General features: G+C 36.3%; 1 protein-coding gene across 3 annotated transcripts in view; it reads right to left on the reverse strand.

Moving 5' to 3' along the window:
- Olfm3 (olfactomedin 3) overlaps positions 1–5,690 on the reverse strand; it is a 45,075-nt gene extending 39,385 nt beyond the window's left edge. Inside the window, exons 1-2 of one of the 3 annotated variants that reach the window (XM_052178516.1) lie at positions 5,562–5,690; positions 737–750 (exon numbers count right to left, since the gene is read on the reverse strand). In XM_052178516.1, coding sequence (XP_052034476.1) covers positions 737–750; positions 5,562–5,690 — 143 coding nt within the window. Of the gene's footprint in view, positions 1–736; positions 751–5,510 lie in introns of all 3 variants that reach the window. The other 2 variants (XM_052178517.1, XM_052178515.1) reach the window with 2 other exon arrangements.
- Between the last annotated feature and the right edge of the window lie 17,005 nt (positions 5,691–22,695).

Below are 22,695 nucleotides of genomic sequence, written 5' to 3' on the forward strand. Positions count from 1 at the left end.
GTGCTTGGATCTGGAAAGTGAACGCAGTTTATTATGTACAGCCCTAAGCATCCAGGCAGAGCAGTCATTATGGGTACAGTTCTCTTTGAACTCTTTGTGTTAATTAGAAGAACTAAATGAACTATTTAGCAGTTTTTAATATTACAACACTCATTAAATATTTAAGAATGTTCTAAATAAGAGAATTAAAACAATCATTTTTAACAATTGTTTCCGGTCTGAGTTCTTTGATTATAATTTAATTGTGTATCTATGCTTCCTAAACATTAAGCTACCACGGGGGAATTCCCCTGAACCACAGGGATTTTGTGTTGTGTTAAAAACAAAACCAGTGTATCCTGAGAAGCACAAAAAGAAAATCAAAATACATTGCATTTCAGTAGAGTTTCCTTATAACATCTCTTTTCTTGTAATTGGATTCATTTCTTTGGAACCAATTGCCTTTAGAAACAGTATTTTATGCTACTTACAAGGATCCCATAAAAGCAACTTTTTTCCAAGCTACCATTTAGTACAAACTCTTATCTGTTTTCTACAATTTTCAACCCAGAGGTCTATACGTTTACTCTCTGCATGTCAATTCACTGACAGTCTAAACAGAACTATAGATGAAACAGACTCTTCATCTGCCCCCAGCAGCTGATTCTCAGCAGGTAGAGGTATTATCTTATGAGAAAACACATGACCACTGTGGCCCTAGAGAAGCAGAGAGCTAAGGTCCAGGCAAACAGAGTACTTCTGCAGAAGGACCTACAGTCATTTACCAGAGCCTAGATAACACAGAAGGCAAAGGGAATGATTCCTTATCTTTGAATGAAAGCAAGTTTTTGGATTGAACATTATTATATTTTGCTTTTCCTGTTTAGTTTGAAGGTGTTTTACAAAAAGAAAGACGAAGGTAGAAAGAAATGGGGGAGGGGGAGCAAACTACTTAAACTGGGGTCCAATGTGAAAGATGTAAAGTAGAAAAATACCACATTGTTAAAACCAAGATTGAAAGTGTCACTTATCTGAGTGACTAAAAACCTCTATTAAATTCCTATCTAAGGACGCCTTGCTTGCTCCAGAGTGTTAGGTGAGGAGGACTGTATTAGTGGCTTAGGTTACAGAGAAAGAGAAAATGTGAAAAGAGAAATTAGAGAGAGGTTAAGAGATCATGCCAGAAGAAATATGCTGTGGGGAAGTGTTAATAAAGATGTCACCCTGTAGCAACTTTTCTGTTGTTACTTGCAAGAATCTTTGGAAGTGAAATAAATAAATAAATATTCTTCATGCAAGGAAATCTCCATGTTCTAAGGGGAAAAACCCAGCTACAAAAATAAAAGCAACACTAGAAATAGCAAAACCATCATCAAGTTTAAGGTGGCCATCTCTGTTCATGTTGTTTGAAAGCCCCAATAAATTGGGAGTAGAGATTGTCATAGGGGTTGTATTTAGTCACATGACACTTTACACAATGGGGGTGCATATGTATGTTTTTGTGTGTATGTTTTTCTATGATCTCTGCATGGTCAGGACTCAGTACCTCATGCACCACCCTCCCTCTGTGGAAAACTGAGCTTTGTGACCTGAAATTATATTTCTGGAGATTTTCTCTTGGTTCCCTACTTCTGCTTCAGAATACCAAACAAAAATGCATCCATTCACTCTCATCCTTTATAAGAAACTTCTTTTTTTAAAAAAAAAGACAATTGCCACATTCTTTGTTACTCTCAAGATTTGTTATTCAGAGCTTTCAACCAACTCAGGTTAATTTACTTAGTTGTCCTAGCACATAATGGGCATTGTCTGATGATTTGAGAGAGAAAAGCAGACAGAAAAAAAGGTAATGTGGTGGGAAGGCCGCATGTACAAGAGCCTGGGCTCCTAGGAAACTACTGCAAAACAAACCCCAAACACCCCAAATCAATAAATCGTGGTAAAATTAGATATCATCATTCTGAACTATAAAACCACATTTTTTACTTTAGAGTAAGATCCTTGGAGGATTCTGACAGCGTTTTTCAGAGAATTACAGTCAGTTAAACTTACTAACAGAGTACTTGCTTATGAGGAGACACCAGATAGATGTCTGAAAATGTTGCAAAAAAAAATGGCTTATGCCTACAGATCCCTTCAAGGTGTCTTCCTTCCACAGCAGTAGGTAGGGCTGGCTGTTTGGGAACAGTGTCTGCTGAAGACTCTCTGCTTTATTAATGCTCTTTTCCAGGTTATTCTTGGAAGGCTTCCACAGCATGAGGGACTTTTTAGAAGCTAAGCCTACAGGGGAAGTGACTCTGCATCAGAGAGAAGGTCCGGAGGGGGGCTGAGCCCGCAGAGACCTGAAGATAACTCTCCCAGCTTCTCCAAAGGCCACGAGCTCACTCCAGTGTGTAGAAGGGGGAAATAACTAGAAAAATAAGAATAATATCAACACTTGATGAAAACTCTGAGGGACTTCATCACTTAGTAAAGAGCTCTATTTAATTAGTCCCTGGAAGACAGTGTCCTGCAATTTTGAAACCTCCCTTAACTCTTCAAGCAATCACAGACTGGTATTTCTGAAGCACCTGCCATAAACCAATTAAGTTATCTCTTAACGTTTCAAGCTGTCTTTCTTGCTTTGCTTTTTAGATCAATTGAAACTTTTTTTAAAGCTATGATAATATTTGTATAAGTACATTTTTTTCTTTCTGTTACTATGTTGTACAAGCATAAAGCCTATTTTGATACATGTTTGAGTGTGTGTGTGTGTGTGTGTGTGTGTGTGTGTGTGATTTCTTCAGTTACAAGCTCATCTTATTTATACTGATTAACACAGAGGTAGAAATTAGGAGTGGAAAAATGATGAGGAAAGCTGACCCACTGCATTTAGTTGTACAAAGAAGCATTTCTCCTCCATCTAATTGGACAGAAAGCTACGTAGAAACAGAATTAGCAATCCCGTATTTCCATAGGGGTTATTATAAAGGAATCAGGTGAAAAAGCCTTTGTCAAAAAGCCTCCCTTCACTACATCCATTATGCGTGTGATGCCACTTAGGAGTTTCTTTCCTCCTTTATTGCAAGAAGTTTAAGAATAGTAGGTGTAGAGCTGAGATACATATCTATTTTCTTTCTCTTTGAGGCCAAGAAGATGAAGAGGTAAATTTCAAAGGGTGAAGCTGTAGCTCTGTAGGAAAGGGAGAGAAGAAAGTCCCGGAACATGAGAAACAATTTGATCCAGGCAGGGTGAACCTAGTAGACACTGGATAGCATAACAGTTACAGATTAGCAATTGATAATATGGAGGCATGGCTCAGTGGCAGGACTGTGCTCTCATGGTTTGGTTCTACATGGCTACCCATAAAAAACTAAGTGGTCCATCTTTTGAGCCAGCTGTCACACGTGTACAATGTGGATCTTGATGATCTTAATCAGAACTCAAATGAAACCGCAGAGCTCAAGGTTTCTGTTGAATACCTCGCCTGGGGCAAGGGTTAGACTGTGTGGGAAGGAAACAGATGGTAGATGTCCAGCTCATCTTTTCTCCTCTCAGTTATGTGACCTATAACCTGTTGCACACAATGCACTTCCTCTAAAACTTTAATTGAAAAAAATTCATTTATCATCTAAGATTAAATTCTCAACATAAATAAACAACTGAATAAATAAATGATATTGTCAATGATAGTGTGAACATGGGCAGACCAAACCATTTCTAAGGTCTCATACAACCTTGCACCATCAACAGTTTCTATTTCTCTAAAGATGATCTGATTCACTTATTCTTCATTATACAGATTCTAAGCCATCAGCAATAATCTTGAATAATTAGATAAAAGACGCTAGTTCTCCTTGAAGAACCAAATATAAAAAAAACATGTTTTGATACTTAAGCTTTCTTTATTTCAGAAAATACCAGAATACCATTCACTAATGCTTGATCAGGAACCATAGACCTTCAGAATTTTCTACAGTTTTCTAATTTTGTGTTTATTTGCCTAGGAGGACCAGCTAAAGTAAGAATATTTCTGTTGGGATATATGCATACCTATAGCAATTCTTCATAATTTGAATGATTGTCAACTTTCACTTTGACTTTAAAAATACAGTTAAAATCCTGAAGGAGACATGGATGCTCCCGGAAATTTGGCGCTCTTTCTTTAGTAGCAGTAGAGAATATACATGTTGATGCATGTATTCAAACAAGTATATATCTCATACTTAATGTGCCAAATTTGATAGATAATTAATCATTAGTTAAGACTCATCTTTCTAAAAGTAATAATTCTACAACTGTGTTTTTAAAACCAAGTACTTGGACCTTGGAAAAAGTTGACTTAGTAAGTATTAAACACCTCAGATTGTTTGCTGTATCAATGTGCATTAATGAGATATCATGCTGTCTGTATGACTGTAGGTCTCCTTGACAGCTCTGCTACCAGGCCTTGCCATGAAAATTGTTAAGAAACTCTCCACAGAGAAGTCATTAAGGCAACATTAAGACCTTAAGAAGGTAACATGCAGAAGGCAGTTCAGATCTGACTCCTATGTATTCTCCTGGTGCCTACATACTGTAAGAAACTGTCAAATTATGTAACTAATTCAATCGGACTACATGGTTAATTGTAAATTGATTGATAGGCTATTAATAGAAACTGTAAACAACTACTAAAACGGAGGATTTCTTTTCTTTGCATGTTCCGCTAGAGTAATAACAAGGTTAAAAACTTCAAATATTATGTTCTTTGTGATTATTTTTTGACAGCAGGATATTTTTAGAATATGCCTTCTATTTCAAATTTTACATTTTTCATTTGAGAAACTACTAATTTATATTTTTCTTGAAATATTTGAGAGTAGATGAACACATCTAATTTCAAAGTACCAGAGAATTTGCTAAAATGTGGAAAGGAGAAGACTATAAAGGACCTATTTATGCTAGAAAAGTCTGTGGAAAATATTAAATAATACAATAAGAAGGTTTCTTTTTTGGTTTTGTTGTTTGTTTGTTTGTTTGTTTTTTAATAATCAGGTATGTTTTCTGTGGTCACTCAGTGGTTTTAATATCTTTTTGCATGCTTTAAATTACTGAGCTCATTTTATAATTCACTTATGCTTAAAAAGTTGTTAGCTTCTCTGGCTGAATTAATTACACACAGCTATAGGCATTGCATTCCAGAGGAGGAACCTGCTGTGGCAAAAACAGATTAGGGAGAATACTCTCTACAGCCTATTCTGTAGGAAATTACAAAGGTTGCACACATTACAAGAAATATAACAGAAACAAAGCATAATAAAAAATCCTTCCACATCTCAAGTTAATTTAGTTAAAACATATCATTCTTAAGAAATTAATGAGACCAGCCTTCCTTTTTATAGCCAATTCTCCAGCAGTCCCCTCTCCCACGTTTTTGTTTATTTATTTATTTTTTTTGGTTTAACTTTAAGGTGTTCATAAATATCCATGAGTAAAGTTATCACACAGATATTCTATCGTTGAAGTTCACCAATAAAAAGAGCAACAGACTCTCAGTCTTTGAAATTTACAACGCCCACTGTTTTAAATAGAAGATGGCCAAACCCACCAGAGTGACTTACTAAGGTATCTGGCGCCGACAGCCTTGTGGTGTTCAGTCCTACCAGGGATGGGAGATTTTGGGACATCCAGTTTGAGATCATTGCCATGGTGCTGAGCACAGCGCCCAGCTTCAGCAGTGGAACACTCATTGCTGTGGAGCTAATGAGTTTTCATAGTGACTGATTAGGATCCCGGAGCCCGGCTGGCAGCGGGAGGCGTGACTGCAGCAAGCCACATCTACAGCATGAAAAGAGACCAAAAGCCCTGCTCTAATCACCAGGCAGATCTGGGAACCTCCCTCCCCCACCCTCATGGCAAGTCTCTGCCCTCCTTTTCCTCTCTTCTAGGACACTTTGCTAGACAAACCGAATACACTTTCGAGGGCTTGGTGCAAGGCTGGAGAGACAGGGATGGGGAGTTTTTCAGCCCCAGTGAGCTGATGCCAGGATCAGATTCTGTCTCTTCTGGGTTTTGTGTATAATCAGTTTCTCTCTATCGTTCATAGCAAAGTCAAAAGCCTCTAAATGGGGATCTGCCAAAGTGCACATTCCAAATGCCAAACTTAATTTGTACAGATTTCTCTAGGAAAGACCAGAGTGCCTTCAGAAGAGCATGAAAACAGACTGCAAATAATTTTTGAGATGATCATGCCGTGTGAACAGGGGATCAGTTGTTCAAACAGCAACCCAAAATTAGTGTCATCACTTTAATACCACAGCCAAAGAGGAACAGCTACTGCCTGTGCGAATGTTGCCTCTAGGCACCTTCCAACAGAATCAGACAGAAGAGCTGGCGTTGATGAGAAACTTCTATTGCAGAAATTCTTGGTTTCTTGGAGAACGGAAGTTCTCCATTTTCCTTCGGAGGTTCTTCTCAGTCCTACATCAGACCTGGATAATTCTATTCTCACTTTGTGAAAATTTGAAAACTGCAACCTGCAAGAATTTGTGATCTATTAAAAACGGGTGCAGGAACTGTGGGGATCTGAGTCATGTTTCCTTCTTGCCAACTGTGTATCTGGTTGGTGACATAATCTTTCTTGACTTTTAGTGTTTTCCTTTAAAACACACAGGGTAGGTTTCAGGCTGAGGCCTCTTCCAGTTCTAAATTTCAGCTCTTACTTGAAATGTCATCACATTCTTTCTGTAGATACAACGAATGAACTACATCTAAATATGAGGGGCTGGGTGGAACACATCAGAGGCCACTGTTTGTTTGCCTTTTGCTGTTTTTATTATTGATATATTTTTGTTTATTTTAAAAACAAAAATATAGCAAAATATATATCAAGGGAAATGTGGTTGAACTATGATATAGAGGAAAAAATTGAGACATAAAAAAATCCTTGTTATATTTTGGGATAATTGTGTGGTTTGTATCTAAGATTTTTCAGTCTCACACACACACACTTAACAGTGTTAACAGGGCAAATAATCTATTTTAAAAGTTGAATAAGATACTGATTTACAGTGTGTATGCCTTCAGATATTCCTTACGTCTACTAGCTTAGAATCTTGAATATATTCATTTCTCTTTAAAATATATCCAAATAATTTCCTTTGCTTTAAAAGTCAAGTCCAGAAAATCAGATATTATTTTTTTTGTTGTTCATAAACCATGCCATTTGAGAAATCAATATGCATTAAGTTCATTAGTCTCTGTGCAGAGTAGCAAGGGAAGGAATGTGGAATTTTACATTAGTGTTACAAGGCTACACTGCGAGAATACAAAGTAGCTTCAGAAATCTTGATGTTTTGAAAATACACCTGGAACGCCACCAGTTTTAATAAAGAAAGATGGTGTTTTCAGCAGAGCTTAATATCCACAATTGAAAATTAATACACATGCAATTATGGGATAATTTAAAAAGCTATGTGGCAGATGGTAATTGTACTTATTAATGAACTAACCATCAACAAAATAATAACATCTTTGCAAGAATATAGGATTGAATGGCAGAGAAGAATGGGGCTCTTATTTGCAAATTATTAAGAAAGGGAAAGAATATGAAAAGTAACATAAATGGAATGCTGCTTTCAATATTTCAGAGATGCAAATAAGTCATCCGGCATGCTGAGAAAGAGCAGTAGTCCGAGTGTATGACCCAGCCATGTTTATGAACAGCATAAGAGAGAAAATGTGTTGTTATTACAAGAGCTTTAAGTGCCGCATTGAAATAGAAAAGCTCAAATTATAATGATTATTAGTTGTAAGAAATAAAAATAACTCCAATTTGCAAAGACCTAAATAGTTTGCCGTACTCTCATAACCTAGTAAAGTTATTTCCATTTTAAAAGTTGAATTCTAGTTTCCAGATAAAGGCTGGGATTGTGGGTGTGGGTATGTGTGCTCCTACTGGTTTGAGTATGTGTGATAACCTATGTCTGAGAATTACCGTAGCACAATGTGACTGGAAATGGAAGAAATAGTCAGATTTTGATGTGGAAACACTAACTGTGGACAGATCCCAAGCTTTAGGAACAGCCAAGTACATCTAAACATTATCTGATTTGCACCGTTGTTGTTTAATGCAAAGCTGTGATGCCATTAGTTTCATGTGGTGAAGTATCAACTGATATTTTTAGGATTCAGGATAGACATGCAGGAGCTGCAGAGAGAGCAATCAGAATAGGAGACAAGAAAAAACCACTCAGAGTTTTATATTCCCAAAATTTAAGATGTGGGGAAAATTCTGGCAGAAAAAACAATCAGTGGCATTGATAAGGACAGAGTTCATTAAGACTTGCTGGAGTTGTGGCATCATGTAGTGATGGAAGATGTGGATGGAAAGTGACCACAGCAGTTTGAATGTGGTCGGAATGTGGGCATGGGCATGATTCATCAGGACAGGATACAGAGTCAGGATGACAATTCAACATATAAGATTGAGTGCTTTTCCCACACCCATTCGTAGTCACCCATGGGACAGAGCTGCAGCAGGGTTCATACCTGAAATTCAGAAACAGAATTAATTACCAAGATCATCTAAGCTGTATATTGTTTGAAGGCTGTATAGTTAGAAAAAAAGTTAATGAATCAGAGCCTTAAAAGTACTAAGGATTTTATTTAGACTTAGATAATCACTCAATTTGTTACCTATGTACTTCCTTAAATGTTAACAAACAAAATATCCTCTATTTCAAGCAAATAGTAAGCATACTTTTCTACCCAATAGTTTCAGAGAAGATGCAAATGAACTACAAATTTATCTTTTATTTTTATAATCTTACACTGAATCAATAACTATAAAGTCTAGAACCATGAATTACAGCACATGGGATGCTGAAACTTATTGACTAACATGTTTATTCATTAGTTTTATATAGTATGCTGTCTTGTTATTTTTAAGAGAGTTTAATGAAAGAACTGTATAATAAATAATTAATATGCAATTACATATTAAGTGAAAAGATTTATAGCCAATGTTGTATAACACTGGCATGCTTTATCACTGGAAGTTTTTCTTTTCATTTGTTATGTAAAAGTTTAGTATTGCTTAAATTTTCAAAATATGTTTTTGAATTTTGGTACCATTGTCTTTTACTGTGTGTGTGTGTGTGTGTGTGTGTGAGTGTTTCTGAGTCTTGTGCATTTCTGGGCAATACAGCCTAAGCAGATACTAAAAGTACATATTTATTGCTTTAAAAAAAAAGACGTTGGTTCATTTCTGGGTCTTCAATCCTATTCCATTGATCCGCTTGCCTGATGTTGTACCAATACCATGCAGTTTTTATCACTATTGCTCTGTAGTAGAGTTTAAAGTCAGGGATATTGAATCCCCCTGAAGTTCTTTTACTGTTGAGAATAGTTTTAGCTATTCTGGGTTTTTTGTTATTCCAGATGAGTTTGAGAATTGCTCTTTCTAGCTCTATGAAGAACTGGGTTGGGATTTTTATGGGGATAGCATTGCATCTGTAGATTGCCTTTGGCAAGATGGCCATTTTAACTATATTAATCCTGCCAATCCATGAGCATGGAAGGTTTTTCCATTTTCTGAGGTCTTCTTCGATTTCCTTCTTCAGAGATCTGAAGTTCTTGTCATATAGGTCTTTCACTTGTTTGGTCAGAGTCACCCCAAGATACTTTATGTTGTTTGTAGCTATTGTGAAGGGGGTCATTTCCCTAATTTCTTTCTCAGTCTGCTTATCCTTTGAATATATAAAGGCTACTGATTTGCTTGCATTGATTTTGTAGCCAGCCACTTTGCTGAAGTTGTTTATCAGCTGTAGGAATTCTCTAGTAGAGTTTTTAGGGTCACTTAAGTATACTATCATATCATCTGCAAATAGTGATAATTTGACTTCTTCCTTTCCATTTTGTATCCCTTTGAATTCCTTCTGTTGTCTAATTGCTCTAGCTAGGACTTCAAGAACTATATTGAAAAGATATGGAGAGAGGGGGCAGCCTTGTCTAGTCCCTGATTTTAGTGGGATTGCTTCAAGTTTCTCTCCATTTAGTTTGATGTTGGCTACCAGTTTGCTGTATATTGCTTTTACTATGTTTAGATATGGGCCTTGAATTCCTGTTCTTTCCAAGACTTTTAGCATGAAAGGATGCTGAATTTTGTCAAATGCTTTTTCAGCATCTAATGAAATGATCATGTGGTTTTTTTCTTTGAGTTTGTTTATGTAGTGGATAGCATTTATGGATTTCCGTATATTGAACCATCCCTGCATCCCTGGGATGAAGCCTACTTGATCATGGTGGATGATCGTTTTGATGTGTTCTTGGATTCGGTGGGCAAGAATTTTATTCAGTATTTTTGCATCGATATTCATAAGGGAAATTGGCCTGAAATTCTCTTTCTTAGTTGGGTCTTTGTGTGGTTTTGGTATCAGCGTAATAGTGGCTTCGAAGAAGGAGTTGGGTAGTGTTCCTTCTGTTTCTATTTGGTGGAAGAGTTTGAAGAGTATTGGTGTTAACTCTTCTTTGAAGGTCTGATAGAATTCTGCACTGAAACCATCTGGTCCTGTGCTTTTTGTGGTTGGAAGCCTATCTATGACCCCTACTATTTCTTTAGGGGTTATGGGTCTGTTTAGATGGTCTATTTGATCATGGTTTAATTTTGGTAATTGGTATCTGTCTAAGAAAATGTCCATTTCCTCCAGATTCCCCAGTTGTGTTGAGTACAGGTTTTTGTAGTAGGATCTGATGATTTTTTGAATTTCCTCGGTTTCTGTTGTGATATCTCCGTTTCATTTCTAATTTTGTTAATTTGGATACTTTCTCTGTGCCCTTTGGTTAGTCTGGCTAAGGGTTTATCTATCTTGTTGATTTTTTCAAAGAACCAGTTTTTGGTCTTGTTGATTCTTTGTATGGTTCTCTTGGTTTCTACTTGATTGATTTCAGCCCTGAGTTTGATGATTTCCTGTCTTCTCCTCCTCCTGGGTGAATTAGCTTCTTCTTGTTCCAGGATTTTCAGTTGTTCCGTTAATCTTCTAGTGTAAGCTCTCTCGAATTTCTTTTTGAAGGCACTCAAAGCTATGAGTTTTCCTCCTAGCACTGCTTTCAATGTGTCCCATAGATTTGTGTATGTTGTGCCTTCATTTTCATTAAATTCTAAGAAATCTTTGATTTCTTTCTTTATTTCTTCCTTGACCAAGGTGTCATTGAGTAGAGTATTATTCAGTTTCCATGTGTATGTGGGCTTTCTGTTGTTTTTACTATAACTAAAGACCACTTTTACTCCATAGTGATCTGATAGGAGGCATGGGATTATTTCAATCTTCTTATATTTGTTGAGGTCTGTCTTGTGACCAACTATATGATCTATTTTGGAGAAGGTACCATGAGGTGCTGAGAAAAAGGTATATTCCTTTGCTTTGGGATAAAAAGTTCTATATATATCTGTTAACTCCAATTGGTTCAAAGCTTCAGTTAGTTTCATTGTCTCCCTGTTTAGTTTCTGTTTTCCTGATCGGTCCATTGGTGAAAGTGGAGTGTTGAAGTCACCCACAATTATTGTGTTAGGTGCAATGTGTACTTTGATCTTTAGTAAAGTTTCTTTTATGAATGAGGGTGCCCTTGTATTTGGGGCATAGATGTTCAGGATTGAGAGTTCTTCTTGTTGGATTTTTCCTTTGACCAGCAAGTAGTGACCTTCCATGTCTCTTTTGATGACATTAGGTTGAAAGTCAGTTTTATCTGAAATTAGAATGGCAACTCCGGCTTGGCAACCATTTGCTTGTAGAATTGTCTTCCAGCCTTTTACTCTAAGGTAGTTTTTGTCTTTGACACCGAGGTGTGTTTCCTGTATGCAGCAAAATATAGGGTCCTGTTTATGTAACCAGTCTGTTAGTCTATGTCTTCTTATTGGGGAATTTCTATTCCTCACCTTTCCATTTCTGACTCCCTAATCAGATATCTTGTTGACATTTTTTTCTTGCACCACCCATTTCAAACCTATGATCCCATATTGCTAAGTATAGCTGTCAATTCACAGCCTTTAGCTCCCTGGACCTTCATCAATACTACTTTCTTCTTGAATGATTCCTTCCCTTGGTTTTGCGAATATAATATCCATCTAGTTTTTCTCCCAAACTTCTTGACCTCTCTTTGTATTGCCTTTGCTCATTCTTCCTCATCTATATGCTAATGACTCCCAAATTCATTTCTTCCTCAAAGACCTCTCCTATCTATTCAGACTTGAATTTCCAATTATCTACTTGACACCTCCACCTTCTATGTTTAATAGGCATCTTTAATTGAGCATGTTAAAACTGAACCCTTGATACTCTCCTCAATCCTGATCAAACAAAGCTAAAGCAGCAAAACAAAACTTGCCCAAATAAATAACAACTCAATACTTATGCAGTCATTTCTACAATTTTTTTTTCTTCTCAGTTAGTTGGCAATGCTATGATTCAGCTGGCATAGTTGTGTAACCAGTGATGACTATGATGCAGTAGATAGTTTCCCACTCCTACCCATGCATGTAGACCTAGTTAAATCCAGAAGGTCACAAAAGAAAAGCAGGAGACAGTGGGATGAGGACTTGGTGGGAAGAAGGGAAAATGTTTGCTGAATGTGGGATGTTGAAGAGAAAGGATGAGCGGATGAGAGGGACCAGAATGGGTTAGGTAAATGCATGAAGCTGCCTATGAAAACATTAGATCAATTTCATTTTAGTTTTCAACTGTAACTATTTCCCTATATTTTTTAAAAAGCTTACTGCCATTCTAGTTTTTAACCTTCTAAATACACCTAGAATTCAATGTTCTATACAGTTCTTACTGCTGTCATTTTTAGTAAAGTCACATGGTTGCTCATTGGGTTCATTCCAAGGTCCACCTTGATCTAAAACAACTTAGTGGATTTCTAAGTTCCCAATCAAAATAACTGTTAAAACACAAGGTTAATTGTTGAATTCTTCTAAAAACCCAGTAGATTTCCATTGGACTCACAGTAAAGAACTTGACAGAGAAAATAATCTCTTAGAACTACTAGCTCACAGTTAACTTCTTGGAAGAATTCCTCTGGATTGCTCCCTGCCTAGTCTTCAGAGTTGTACAATCATCCTCCACCTCATGGTCTTTACCCTTCTTTTTTTCTGCTGGAGTGATGCATTTTTCCTACTACTGTCACACTTTTTTTTAAATTTTGGTTCAAATGCCAAGGTTTTAACACCATACTGTCTTCTTATTCCATCTGTTACTTGTTTCAAACTTTTGCTATTTCCCCATTCCTTGTTGGGCTAGTTAAGTGCTATGCATTTCTTCTGCTTTCCTCTGGCAATCAGGTTCCTTGTTGGCAAAGATGCTAACACATTTGTTTCAATTCTTGGGGGTTTCTCAATTTCCAAGACACTGTCAGCCATATAGTTCATGCTCAGCAAAATATTACTAACTGTGTAAATAAATAAAAACATTTTATTATGTTTTAAAATAAGATCAGTTTAGAGATAATTAACAGTAGAGTCTATCATTACAAAACCAATGCAATATAAAGTATTAAAGCATTTCATTTTACATGTGCTTTTGAAGGCAAGAGGATGGTATGTGTGGGGCATGTTTATAATGTTAAAGAGTCAAGCATTGTTTCAAAGTACTACTTTTTTTTTCTAGTTGATAAATGTAAAATGTAAGCAACTGTGTTCCAATCCAAAAATTACTAGTCTTAACTTTTGTTCCATATCTATGCCTAAGTCTATCAAATCTGTCTCTTGCTTTTGGTCTGCCAAGTTTTCTCTACCATAGCAAATATGAAAGAGACTGTAGGTCCTGGAAATGGTCAGTTATTTACAAACAGTTTATCTATTCTCTGTCTGTCAAAATATAATATATATCCTAAAGGTACATGCTAAAATATTTAAGAAAAAGTAGAATAGATTTTGCATCAGGGAGCCAGGCGACTTCACAGCCTTCTGTGCACAGCCTGCCAGGAGAGAGTGATCGCCCAGCAGTGCTGAGTGATCTCCCAGCATTGCTTTCACCTCTGAGGATGAGATCTCCACCTCCTTTCTGAAGGGAAACAGCTAGGAGCACACAGAACCTAAGATCAGTGGAGCAGCTGGGACAAAGGTCTTTAGGCTGCTATTTGCATAAGGGAGTCAGGTGGAGGGGTTACCCAGGGCTGATACATCTTCTCAGAGGAGAAGGAGGTAGGTGATGGTTGGAGAGACTCTGTATGGAGGGGACTGGGAGGGAGGGCAACATTGGGATGTAGATAAGTAAATGAATGAATGAATGAATGAATGAATGAATGAATGAATAAATAAATAAATAAATAAATAAATAAATAACAAATAAATAAATAAATGAGTCATGTGAGGAAAGCACTGCAGTTCAATAATCCCCATGTTCTCATCTGAGTACAGAGCTCGCTAAAAGCAACATGTCTTCTCTTAGTGAGCTAATCCCTTTGAAAGTGACAGAACAAAGCTATCACCAGGGAGACTCTGGCTCTCAGGTAAGGGTTTAATCTCTGCCTCATTTTCATTGGATTCTAATTTCAATTTTTTCTAATTCACCCAACTCAACAGGAAGACCGAAGTGTTAAATGATTGCCAAAAGCATCTTCGAAAAAACAAATTGTTTAGGAAAAGAAATCTCAAAGAGTTGGGAAATTGCCTGGTGATTAGAAAGGGGACTATTTCAGGACAAGCGTGAAAGGACAAAATTGGATCTTCAAGTGTGCAATTTTCTGAAAAGTTGTTACAAGTTGTTTTATAAAGCTTATCTCCCTCATGGAGATTTGAAATGTGGGTTTAGTAGGAACTAAAAGTTGGATGGCTGTAAACAACCCCAAACATCAAAATAAGAAAGAGAATTACATTTGTAGCTACATTTATCAAATTTGCATAAGTAGCAGGAGCTCGGCTGTGTTGGTTTTATGTATTGGCTCTAGCCATAGTGTCTGTCAGTATTGTCCCTTCATCAATATACATAGCCCAGGTTTCTTTCTGATTTGAAATGTCTGGGTAGGTAAACACTCTTAAATATGAACTTCTAAAGACCTGAACTTAGAGTGAGTCGGACATGCTATCATTGAATATATCATGAGATTTATAGTGCTTTGTAAAAGTTCATCAAAATTGTGAGGATCAAGCTGTTAGGGCAACACCATAGAGATGCAACTGTGTGTGTTTGCCTTTTAGTTTCTCTTTGGATTTCAAAGTAACCTGACTTAAAGACAAGTCCCTCTGTGAAAACTCATCTAACAGGATGCTGGACATAGAGAAATAAATTGAGCAATGAATGACTAGGAGAAAGTTTTGACAAACGTTTCCACTTGCTATAAAAGTTGTTTTCATTTTTGTGTTTTATTTTTACTATTTTGTAATCTTCAGATTTTGCATCTTCATTGTGTATTATTTCCTATTGGCAGAAAAGCACTAGTAGAATTATTTTCAATTTCTTTTAAGGGCACCAATGCATCAACCATTTTAAGTCTTTTTGAGTCATCAACTTACTATTCTGAATATCATAATATCAACATACTTGATCTTTGTGTTATCTTTGTGTATATATGTGAGCGTATGTGAAGGCATTCACCACCGCACTAATGTAGGGGTCAAAGAAAACTTCAGGTGTGTGTCTTCACCTGCCATCTTGCTGAGATAATGAATCCTGTTTGTTGCTATGTAAGTCTAGAATAGCTGGTTTCTGATCCTCCAGCATTTTCTTGTCTCTTCCTGTCTTGCTGTAGGAATGCTGCAGTTGTAGAGGTGTGCTATTGACTTTGCCACACTGCATGCATTCTGGTGATACAAACTTAGATCTAAGAGCTTGCATAGCATGTCCGGGAAGAGAACCCTGTAAAGTCTTGGCCAGTCCTATCTTTTTAATGCTTTCTGAATCATGATATGAATAAATCTATTCTATCAAGAGGTCCCTGTCATTACTGTCTTGTACTATTTATTACCAGAAGTCAAAGACTTTTAAGGCTGTGCATGAATTGTCATTGGACTAGCTTCTCTGAATCTATGAGCTGTAGGATATTGCCATGTGTGTATATGTGTGTGTGTGTGTGTGTGTGTGTGTGTGTGTAATCACTACAACACAGAACTGACTAATACGAGGAATAATATCAGATAAGTTTGCTTGACAAAACTGACAAAAATGTCCATTAGAAGTAATCAAGAAAATGTTGAAGTGATAACTAAAGTCCAGGAATGGCAGCTGAGAGAGGAGTTAGATAGCTGTGTCAGTGCTTGGGTAGGAATTAAGAGAAAAACAGGCGAGGTGTAAAACTTGATCGATGGTGAGTGTTACGAACTTATTGCATCAGATAATAGTGCTCATCAGAAGTACCAGAAATTATGCTCCCAAACAAAATAGGAAACACACTTGAACACATGGCAATGAGGAGGATGTGTTTAGACAATACTTAAAAACAGAATCTTGAGAGTGCTCAAAATGAGCAATGTTCTATGTGAAACATTTAACATCAGGTCTGAATGACAAAGTGGACTCTGAATCCTGTTTCCTTGGCAACTACAAAGTTAAGACACATGTTGAATAGTGTGTCTAAAATACCCTTATCTGAAGCTTTGCACCTGGGTTGAAAATTGAGGCTGCTTCTTGGTGTCAAAGTGACTCAAATCCTCTAGGCAAAAGTGGGCTATTCCATTTTTACTGATCTGGTTTCAAAAGGCAAAGTTTCGAATAGTCTGTGGATTTAGAGAACAAAGTACTTTGGTTCTCCATCCTCTGATAAAGTAACAAAAGCAGTATGCAAAGGTTAACCTCGTAGGCTGATTGTACAGATGAAATGGGATGAAATATACGATGTTCTGGGCACCATGCCTATCTCATAGAAAGTGCTGAAAGCTGTCCTTTCACTAGAAAAAAAATGCAACCAAACAGAAGTTAAACACCTATAAAAACTGCTTGCTAAGTGGCAATGCTCAATCTTTGCACAGTTCAAAGACCAATTTTTAAAATCCAACCTGCCAGTAAAGGAATCAATCTTGGGAATCACATGTTTTGAATGGCAGTTTGACCACAGCACAATCACTTTTGCTGTTGATAATAGAGATTCCCTGGCCACATTTCACTAGAAATGTTATCCATCTAATAGTCTTGGGTGCAACATGAAATTGTGCCCTTCACAAGCTGTTGATTTTTACCTGCAACCAAACATCAGGGCATCCCTATAACAAAATGGATATGGAGAAACATTGTAAGAAACAGCTGCTTTTCCCAAATGATAATGAAAAATTACTATCAGGCCTTTATGCCTGTCTAGTAAAGATAATTTTTTTTATATTAAATGCTCTTTGTGACATCTCTAATACCTTAATTTTTTCCATTATTCAAATACTTGAATACTTTCCATGGTAGCAAAACTCAATAATGTACAACAAATGCTTGAACAGTGGACATGCATGCTCTTGTATTCATCCTCTACTGGCTGTCCTAACTCTACTTTCCACTTGACCACCCAAGAGTTTATTTCTCTATGTTCTATAGTCATCCTTTAGGTATCAAGATCTTTCAAAGCACCTGTTCCTGGCGAACCTGCACAGATTTGACTGTTTTTCAGATAAGATGCTTTAAAGTCTCACATATCCTGGTTTTCCAGACCCCTACTATTGGTCACTATTGCAGTGCTCACAACTGAATGAATTCTTACATACACCTGAGATTTATTTAAATATCCTCATTCAAGTAACTGTTCAAGTTCACTCATCAACATGGCAATACACATTTACTTTTGTAGGGTTAAATGATATTTACCACAATTTAAATATATCCCTTTCTCCCTAGATAATTAAAACTCTAATTGATACAGAGGAAACATTTCTGTATTTTTTCTGAAAAAGACTGGCTGTTAATGAGAAGTCCAGCTGCTCTCACTTATGATAATATACATCCCATGATTTAGTTAATGAAAATATTCTCATTACCATGCACAGTGGCTGAAGATACACGGCATTTTTTACATCTCATTAGATATTCACTACACCAGGATTTCCCAGACAGCTATTGATGTCTCCATGGTTCAGTATCTGATAGAACCGATGTCTGAGCAATTGTTTCAGGAGTGACTGAGGCTCTCTGAAAAGCAGTTTAGAGGCTACCAGTGCTGCTGTTTGTTATGGTTCAGATTTTGGACTCAGTATCTGATTCAGCCCCCCTCTTTCTCTTGCCTCTTCTGCTAACAACATCCAGAAAGCTCAGATAGTTCCGTCACAGTTGGCTTACTGGAAAGTGATGCTGATGTAGGTAAATTTATATTGTTAAATATATATTTTTTCAAATCATTAATATTTTATACCCAAGTGAATAGAAGCAGGGTAGACTATGAAAACATATTGTAGCCAACACTGTTCTTACACAATCTTAGTGCACATGACATTCCTGACTCAATTTACATATGCACTTTGCCACTTTTCTTATATAACACAGTCCCAGACCCTTCCCTTGCTCGGTCTCTATAGCTCAGCTGCCTCAGCATGAGCGTCTACCTATATGAGCCTCGGCCCTCCTTCAACTTTAGACTTGTGTAGTAAAATTCTTAACTTGTGATCTACTGCTGATTTGTTCCTATGGTTTTGGTCACCTTCGATACAGTGTTTGGAAAGAAGCGAAAGAATGTGCTTCTTTCCTGGATTGTGTACTCGCTGTTGTGGAGAGAGCCTGATAATGCTGAGGCCTTCTGAACGTGTTTACTTTAAGAATTGTGTCCATGCTGGATATCAATGCTAATGTGCCTCACTAAAGAGGAAAATGTAGTGTCTGACTGGATGGCATTCTTAGCTCACATTTCTGGATCCTTAAAACCCACAGATTTTAGAAGCAAAGCAATGGTTTTATTTTCATGATTCCCTACAGTTCTGCCCCCAGCTCTATGATCTCATGTGCTTGCTTTACCTGAACTCTTGGTTTCTGATATGTTTTTGTCTGAAAGCCACTAGAATCATTCAATGTTTTTTTTTCTCTTTTGAAAGGGAATTTATGTTTATTTTCCTCAAGCTAAAGGACTACAAACTTTCTATGTGAGTTTTCATTTCTCTGTCTTCCTTACTCTGTTCTGAGACCTTCATAGCCTCTCTGGCTGTCTGACTTCTCAGTCAGTAGCGTCTCTGGCTACAACACTTTTGACAATCTTTAGTACAACACTGAATTAGAAAGACTCTTAGGGATGAACACACTGCACTTGGATTCTTTATGTCCACTTTAAATACATCTCAAGACATCTCTGGTTGCTCCATTTTTTTCTATCTGGAAAAGCAATGTGCATATTGAGACATGTCGGAAGTAAAACTCAGATTCTGCCAGCACACCCTCTCAGCCTTACAATATTTTAGATCTTATTTGTTATTTTATATTTTGGTACTTTTTATAAGTGTGACCTGTTGCATAGAACATCATAGAATATTAGTTCAGAAGGTGAAGGCATACTGATTTCCTTCAGGTAGGTTATTCGTGAGTATTTTCTAAAGATGCAGATTACATCATATAAGAAGCTCTTACTATAAAATCTATAATATTTATTCCAGCAATATTCAAAAGATAACGTTTTGAATGAATCCAGAACACTCTAGTTACAGCATCTTAAATTTAGGGCTACTAATGCCCATACTGATTCACATGGATAAATGTATAAAGAGTGTGAGCTGAACTTATGCAACCTGAGATTAGATATTATTTGTACTTGATTGTATTTAATGGGAACAGAATGGGATTTTCATTAACATCTTTAAGAATATAACTTTTTTATTTGGCCAAATGCTTATTTACTCAAAGAGGAAAATAGTCTAATGATTTGGTGAGATAGTCAATGCAATGGAGCTGTTTGCCTTCCCAGAGCACATGAAAGAGCAAACATCTCGCTTTATTGGCTGAGGGATTTTCTTGGTCCTCACACAGTTCAAATGACCATTCATTTCATATATTTAAAATATAAACAAAATTGAACATTTATGTTTCCTAGAAACAAAATTATTTATGGAAAAATGATTTTTGATTAAAATAGTTGAATTCACTGCAATTTATAATACTTTAGAAATGTTATGGATGTGCTACAACTAGCTCATTATGCTTGAAAAAAACCTTTATGTACATGAAATTTTTGCCTGTATACATGCATGTTCACTTTGTGTGTGTCTTGTGCCTACGGAGGAAAGGGTATGATATTGTTATTTCCTGGAATTGGAGGTATGAGCAATTATGAGCTTCCATCTGGCTACTGGAAACTGAACCCTGGTCTTCTATCAAAGCCTCAGGTGCTTTTAACTACTATACCATCTTTTCTACACCAAGATCATGATCCCCCCCCCTCAGCCAATAGAATCACTTTAAATGAAACACATTTTTTTGCTGTTTTAAATTGGATAAAATTTCATTAAATGTATCCATTTCACATCTTAGATAACTTTCAATATTATTGTTTAAATACTGTAATTTACACATAGAAAAATAGATACTAGAACAGTGTAAAATATACAATGCACATATTTCAGTTTATAATTACTAATATCTTAATTTAAATGCTTGCTTTCATAAAATGATAAGTGGTTTGCTAATTGCTGAAGTATATTGGGAATGCAATTTGTAATGTAAGATCTGGATAATGTTAATTAAAAGTAGCTATAAATAATGAAAATGGGAAATTAAAGAGTATTTAGTAGTACTTAATAAATTTATCCAATTATGCAAATTAGTATCCATATTTTCACATTGTATTATTACATGGTTTTGGGATAATTTTTGAAAGCTAGATGATAGCTTAACTGGAGTGCAACATGTACTGATCATTCATTTATTCAAATATATGAGATTATTTTGCATTTTATTATTACCATGGCTTAGTAATGAAGTTTGACTTAAACAACTTCAGGTTTTTGTGAGTTATTTAAAACAGAATATGTATTTAATATTTTTACTAAGTATTGTGCCAAAGGAAAATATCAAGATGAAATAAAAGTTATTATATTATTTATATGATACAATTTCCTATAAAATAAAAATAATAGATAAATAATAAAACACAATAATATCAATTCTTACCTCATTGCTAACAAAGGAAAAATGTCCTTAGCTCATTGTGAACACAGACAATGCTGAGTTGCTATTCTTCACTAATATCAGGTGAAGATAGTACTAAGAATGCACACTTAGACAGACCTTTATCTTGTATACTCTTATGAGTACTTGCAGTGCAGTACATTGAGCAGCCTTTTATGATATGTTCATATCACAAAGCCCAATTTAAGGATGTATAACTAGATACTAAATAAATTTACAAACACGGACCCCAGTCACACAAAAATACAGAAATATTGACCCTCTTCATTATCTAGTTCAGAGATTTTTTTTACAACTAGTCATATTATTCTAGAACTGAAGGCTTTACAATATTAAAATATCATTATAACCTAAATTTGACTGCTACTTCCACATTCCAAATGTGGCATGCTCTTACTGATGGGGTTATTCTCCACATGGACTATATTCCTGAAGGTTTGTTAACTTCCCTAACAGAGCCAGTGCCTGTCAATAAAGTAAATTTACACTGCAACCTTACTCCTAACACAGGTGCTTTTGCACTCTGCAGTGTAATGTTCACTGAAGCACATAAGGTCATGGTTATGTATCCCAAAATGCCATTGTGACTCAGAAAGGAAAGTTTCATTTTTATTCAAACATGGATGAACATTCTGCTTTACTACCTACAGCTGTAAGATTTGAAGCAAGTCCTGCAATCTACAAATCTCTCAGTTACCTTATATCTCCTATAGGAATGAAATACACATCTTATAGTTATCCTGAGAGTGATTATGGGGTAATTGTTCAGCTGAAATAAATGTTTAGTACAGAGTCTGAAGTGAATTAACATTTAAAATCACTAGCCGTTACTGATTTTAACACCCTCATCTTATTTTTGGATAAATATTCCTAATAAGTCTAATGTTGTTTGAGGATAATTATGAAGATACTTCTTGGTAATTATAAAACAATTGCCTGGCCATGTAGATATTATCTCTTAGCACCTGGAAATTTAAAAGACCTCAGAGACATCGGCTACTTCAGGGATGTTGGTTATAACCTTGATGATGCTTTATAATTCATCAGTATCACGTTCATTTCTGTCCCTCATGATGATCCCTGGGCAAGGCTGCAGCTAGTGCTTGGCAGTGACTGCTGGTGTCTTGTCCCTCTGTTGGCATCACTGAGAGTGGCATGTGTGAAATTACCCAGTTTCAAATTAGCTACAGAAAACATAGTTCCCTCCTGATACCAGGATGTGAGCGTCCCAGTGATTCACAGAGCACTTGTGTTCTTTGCCTGGCTCTCAGTTTTTCTTGTTCATTTCTTCCCATATCAATATGTCATACCCAGATCCCATGCACCTGATGCCTCTATGCCCTTAGAAATGACTTGTGCCTCACGGAATACTAGTAGACTGCTACCCCAAGAAAATTCAACTGCAAGTTTATGTATTCCTTGAAGATTTCCACAACATTTAACCTTCTGCAAACTGAGGTGAGAGTGAGTCTTTTCTTTCTTTTATTTGTGTTCTTGGGAGAGTAAGTGAAAATGATAGTATTTATTTGAAGTGGATTTGATCCAACCTTTTCCCATGTTCCTTTAGTAGCTCACTCAATATTTTTTTCTCATGACCCTATAGAGAAATACTGATTTTGATTTTGTAACTTTTACATCTACCTAACTAGTATAAATCACGTTATTTTGTAATTACTTCTTT

The sequence above is a fragment of the Apodemus sylvaticus genome, chromosome 4 (assembly GCF_947179515.1).
Source record: "Apodemus sylvaticus chromosome 4, mApoSyl1.1, whole genome shotgun sequence".
Taxonomy (NCBI): domain Eukaryota; kingdom Metazoa; phylum Chordata; class Mammalia; order Rodentia; family Muridae; genus Apodemus; species Apodemus sylvaticus.